The sequence below is a fragment of the Sesamum indicum genome, linkage group LG5, assembly GCF_000512975.1.
Source record: "Sesamum indicum cultivar Zhongzhi No. 13 linkage group LG5, S_indicum_v1.0, whole genome shotgun sequence".
In the NCBI taxonomy this organism is placed as follows: Eukaryota; Viridiplantae; Streptophyta; class Magnoliopsida; order Lamiales; family Pedaliaceae; genus Sesamum; species Sesamum indicum.
Window position 1 is genome coordinate 4,330,069 of NC_026149.1, and position 6,104 is coordinate 4,336,172.

At 35.5% G+C, this 6,104-nt stretch overlaps 1 protein-coding gene across 1 annotated transcript in view; it reads left to right on the forward strand.

Annotated features, from left to right (window-relative positions):
• Nucleotides 1,174–6,104, forward strand: part of LOC105161985 — a gene marked incomplete in the record, with an annotated part of 21,093 nt that continues 16,162 nt past the window's right edge. The window contains 6 exon segments of the mRNA XM_020693783.1: nucleotides 1,174–1,331; nucleotides 1,479–1,742; nucleotides 2,121–2,180; nucleotides 2,282–2,374; nucleotides 2,888–3,116; nucleotides 5,157–5,263. Coding sequence (XP_020549442.1) covers nucleotides 1,326–1,331; nucleotides 1,479–1,742; nucleotides 2,121–2,180; nucleotides 2,282–2,374; nucleotides 2,888–3,116; nucleotides 5,157–5,263 — 759 coding nt within the window.

Here is a 6,104-nt window from a genome sequence, read left to right on the forward strand (position 1 = left end):
TATGGCTCCGTACTTGCAATCATATCATTTCATATATGAGTCGTCTACCAGTATAGGTGATCTATTCTTCTGGCACTTGCACAAAGATGTGATCTCCTGTTGCATTTTTTTAGCAGTTAAGTAGGAAGTGAGTTTTCAAGATGCTTAGATTTTATGACTTTCTAAGCATGAGGTGTTGGTTTTTAGTTTTAGTATTTTTAGATGAGTTTGTTTTATTTATGTGAGAGCTTGTCTTTTAATAATCTTTTTGGTTTTGTGAAATTAGTGATTGATGTAATGATATTTAATGGTCAGATATCATTCATTCGTCTTTGTAATAGCCTTTGACCAAGTTTGATTCAGGTCTTGGAGTACTATATCTACTTGAATTTGAACAACAATAAATAAAATATTCTAGTATCATCATCTTTTTCTTTAAAGTGTAATTACAACAAATGCTCTTAAACTTTAACATAATTTTATATATTCTCTTGTTACTTGAAAACTTATTAATGCAAATAAAAGAATGCTCGTAATTTTGTCAGATTTTAGAAGATCTCATCATAATTTATTCTTTTGCTGAAAACCTTACAACTTTTCAAGAAACAGCAGTACCATATATTGATAGCAAAATGTAGATTTCCTTAGTTTTGCTGTAACTTTGAGCAAAAGTCATGTTGAATTCAAAAGTTGACGTCGAATAATCCTTTCTTTCGGACCAATTAGTTGGGCTAACATACTATAATTTGGAAAAAGACAACTTTTTGTAGAAAATTTAGTGGTGTAGATTACAACGAGTTCTCTTGAGAATCTTATATAATTACAAATATTTTTTTGTTGTTTGAAAAATTACGAACATTTTATAATTTTTGATGAAATTATATAATTTTTTGGATGAAGTTTTAAAATTGTTAAATTTGTTGTAATTTTTTTTATAATTATAAAAATCGAACGAAATAGATGAATTTAAAAATTATAAAAAAATTATCAATTTATTCTAATATATATATTTTTTGTTTTTTACATGAACAAAATTATAATTAATATTTTAATATCATTTTAATATTAAATTCAAAAGAGCTCGTTCTAATTTATTTAATATTTACTTGTATTTGGATACTTTTTCTACAAGTGAAGGGAGAAGATGGTAATTTACAAATTCATGAAAAACAATGTTAAATGTTTAACTTATATTCCTTCTACTGAGAGTCTGAGAGATCGTTAGTAACATTTTTCGATTTCTTGAAAATTCAAAAGCAAGCAAGAAGAAGAGAGATCACTTGAGCAACAACTCCATCACTATCTCTGCTCTTCCAAGAGATTTCTGTTCATCGAGGCGAAAATCCATGGCGGTAATTGTTTGAGAGCTCTCTCCCTTTTCCGTTTCATAATTTTTCTTGATTTGCAAAACAGAGGAATCAAGAATAGCCATTTCCAGTTTCTTGATCGCTTTTATGTTTTTGGGAATATTGTGTAATTCTGTCTTTCCTTATTTTTAGGATTCATCGGGCACCACGCTCATGGATCTGATAACGTCGGACGGTTCGTCGTCCAAGCCTCCACCAGCGTCTTCGGCTACGGCGCCGCCCCCCATGGATTCGACGGTGAACATGGAGGCGCCAGGGGCGCCGATGCCGATGGTTGTCGAGCGGAAGTCGAAGAGGGGGACTCTGATGCAGATCCAGAGTGACACTATCTCTGCCGCCAAGGCTGCTTTCCACCCAGTCCGAGCCAACATTATGCCCCAAAGACAAAAGAAAAAGGTATTTTTGGGCGTGTGTCTTTTTGGACAATGAACTAGACAGTGCCGGTGCAATTGCGTTTTACTTGGTGATTTCTGAATTTGAGAGGTTTATTTTATGTGTAATGCGTTAACGTTGAAATGAACCTGAGATTTTATGGATGGGACGTATTCATCTGCTTTGAACTTTTTAATTTCGTTTTCTGACCTATTGGCTTATTGATTCTGAATTAAGTAAAAGTTGCAAGTTTACAAATCTGTTGTGTTTATTTGTGCTACAGAGATTTAACACATTAATCAGTCATATATGTCTATGCTGGTGCTGGATCACAGTGATAATTACTCAGTGTAGATGCAACAATTTGGTTCAATAGTTGACTCTTTTATCTGGTTTCAGCAGCCTGTGTCGTATGCACAACTTGCAAGGAGTATTCATGAGCTAGCAGCTACGTCTGATCAAGTATTAGCTGTTTCTATTTCTTCATTTTATTAGTGCATTCTCTCTTGCTTCCAGATGAATTATTTTCATAGTGTTTTCTATTTTGTTCTTTGTATCTGTAGAAAAGTTCCCAGAGGCAATTGGTTCATCATGTATTTCCGAAGCTTGCTGTGTACAACTCTGTTGACCCGTCATTGGCCCCGTCACTTTTAATGGTATGATTCTTCTGTAGCTAGTCTTCTCTGACTTCTATGTTCTATTCATAAAACTAGTGCACATAGGGTTTGTTCTATTATATAGACTTCATAAATTGCTTCTGGGAGCAGTCGTTATTAAGTCTTTGACTAGGGACATACAAACTGACTTGCCGAGATTTTCCAGATCAAGCTTGAAATAAGATATTTATAAGCACTAGTTTGTCTGGCTCAATAATGATCAGTTTTGATCTTGAGCTTTGAGATTGACTGCTTTCTTCGAGTTCTTACCTATAGAGCTCCAAATTATTTTGATTGACAAAGTCATGTTATGGAAGGCACCTACTGATTTAACTGTAATGAAACACTCAGTTACAACACTTGGTGATGAAAGAAGTTATTCTAGAAAACCATGGTATTTCTTTTGCGTTGTGGTGCATCTTGTCAATTGTATTGCAAGTTGCTTATACTGATAAACTTCTCCCCCTTAGAATGAAAAGTAACTGGTTTGTCCTTTTCTTTTGTAAACTCTAGCTTGACCAGCAATGTGAGGATAGGACTGTACTGCGGTATGTTTATTACTACTTGGCAAGAATTTTATCAGATTCTGGGGCACAAGGTTTAAGCCCAGGCGGTGGCATACCTACTCCAAATTGGGATGCTTTGGCTGACATAGATGCAGGTGGTGGTGTCACAAGAGCTGATGTTGTTCCTCGAGTAGTAGACAGGTTAACTTCAGAGGCTTTAAATGAAGAAGTTGAATGTAAGTGATGAGCCCTTTTCACAATTATTCTCCTAGCATTTTGCAACTCTACCTTTTGTTTCTATTTATATTTTTCTTTACATACAACATCACATGTTTCAATAAAATTTTGTTAGCTAAATTCTTCAAAGATTCGTTAGATTCCGAGATAGGCAACTGGTTCACCTAATTTCCATTCCTATAATGCTAGATGATTATCTTGAATACTTTAAAATAGTAATAGAAACTTTTAAGTTGGCTGTCCTTGCACCTAAATTCCAGTACTTATTAGTGAAGAAAGAAATTGGGCTGTTATTCTCTGTGTCAACCATCACTCTGGACCCAATTATTCAGCATCAACAGCTGATCATTGTTGTGTTCAACCAATAGAGCTATACCTACGGAAAGACATTGTGCTGTTATCCACTTTGTTGACTATCACTCTGGGATTAGTCATTCGCATTGATGTACGTACACTGTGTTTCTTTTTCTCTAATGTTTTATTGCTTGTAAGCAAGCGTGGCTTTCTTATTCAACCAATAGAGATAATGCTGTCATTTCTACTCTAAAGCATCTCTAGCAACCGCTTAGCTCCATTAGCCTCCTATTACCAACCTAGCTGCCAATTTTAACCTTGGCTTAAATAATTTTTGTCAATTTCATCCCCCTAGGTCAACTCTATGTAAGAGAAATCACAAACTAGTAGAATAAATTCAATTGCAATAACTGGTAAGAGGGTCATTAATTTGCCTCAATTGACATTTTAGGTTGAATGGAGAGACTCGTTTATTAAATCCCGTCGTGCAGCAACTTCAGAAGCAATCAGAATCACAGACCCGTGGCATAGATAATTTTTTTTCTTCCACCGTGTTTAGACAATATCTTGCTCCATTTAGATCTTATAGCCCCACCAGTGCTGCTTATGGAGCTAAGATCTGATGCTTGTGTTTGTTGTGGGGCCATGGAGGGATAATAAAAGATGACATCTTTGAGTTACCAGGATGGTGGATGTGATACTGTTTAAAGTTGTCATTCTGGGACTGGATGTGGGGGTCTGTGCTGGTGAATGTAATATGGAGTATGTTGTGGTTGGATAAAGAAGAAGCAAGATATTGGCAAAACCATGTATCAGGCTGGTTATTTGGTGTCTTGGTGAAAGATGGACCTCGGAGCCTGTGGTGGGATGCTGGTGCTCTAGTGGGGTTCATATTTGGTGAGAGAGTAAAAGGTGCAGGAGGTGAGCAGGGAAATAACCAAATTTTCAATGAATCAGTAGTTTTATGTTCGAGAAATGCTATGGAGAGGGTTACTGGAAATTTCAATGAGAGTATGCAGTGGTTGGAGGAAGAAGAAGCATGGTATTGGCAAAGCCATGTATCAGGCTGGTTATTGGTGTCTTGGTGAAAGATGGACCTTGGAGCCCGTGGGAGGATTGTTAACCTCCAGCGGGGTTGATGTTTGGTGAGACAGTAGGAGGTCCAAAAGGTGAGCAGGAAAAAAACAAAATAGTCAATGACTTAGTATTTTTATGGTCGAGAAAAGCTATCGAAGAGGGTACTGGAAATTGGCATCACATTGAACAATCCAAATTGCAAGGTTGCATTTGAATGGGAGAATCGTCTTTCACTCTTTCTGGCGGGTAGTTTCTAGAAGCTGAGACTTTGGCTTGCATGGGGATAGGGGGGGGACTTGGGGGGGCGGGGTGGCCCGGTGGTCGAGTGAGGAGCTTTTATTTGAATGGAGTTGATGGACATTGTTAAGGCACCAATTGAACCTTCTGTCTGACATGCCATGCTCCTCAATCGGCTTGTTTAGTGATTTGATATTACATTAACTTATATGGTCACTTAATTAATTCCTGAAATAAACTTCTTCTTTTTCTGTTCTTTGAAGTTTCCTGTATTTCAAATTCTATAGATATTCATAATAAAAGGCATTATGAGTTTCATAATTTGTTAATTCATTTAGATAACTTCGGTAGTCTGAAATCTTCAAGTTTCATTTAAGCCTTTTACCTGAATCTGAAGATTGGTAATAACTTCTCTTCATTTTTTCTTGAAGTTCATGCTCGGAGATTGCAAGCATTGAAGGCTCTTACTTATGCTCCTTCTAGCAACTCAGAAATCCTATCCAGGTTGTACGAAATTGTGTTCAGCATTCTGGACAAGGTTTGTTCAATCTGTTATCCTATTTATCCAGATTGTGGTTATTAAGTCATTTAACTTGTATCTTACTTTCTAATCTGTAAATATACGACAACATTTGATAACTTTTCTATTGAAATCATTTTTGATTTGGCAATAATTAGTTTCTAATATTTCTTACTGCATATTACAATAATTTGTTCAATCATGCCTGATAGAGGCTAAGATTAAAATATGCTAGCTCACTGTATTGTTTTATATATATTTAAATAATTTCAGTTACACACATACAATATACATAAAAAGTATTTAATCACCACAAAACATAACTGTATCATCTAACCCATTACACCCATGCATGCTATATATGTATATTAAAATTTTTAACCATTGATGTTTCGCTGATAATAAATAATGATGTAGATCTATTTCCCAAAACACTTACAAAAAGAAAAAGAAGAACTCGAAAAGTTCATATGAATTAATCTATTCTCACATGCTGGACATGCCATATGGGAATGATGATTAAATGTGAGAAGCAAAGGGCTAAACTTTAATGCGTCTTGCAAATCTTTTAGCAGGGTAGCTTTTCTTTGATATTTTGTTCTCATTATTCCATCTCAGCAACAGTTACAATGGAGTGAATCAGTGAACTTTTTGTAACTAACATTGATTGCTGCTGCTGTTTTCGAAATTTTGCTTCAGTGGTTATTTTCTTGTTGATCCTTTTGTGGTCATTATTAGTGCTGCTGTTATTTATATACTACTCACCTGCTGTTCTTAGGTTATATTATATTCAATGAGATCAGTGTAAGTACCACAGAAGCTAAGAGCAAAACATCAGTTTCTGCATAGTAACATAACA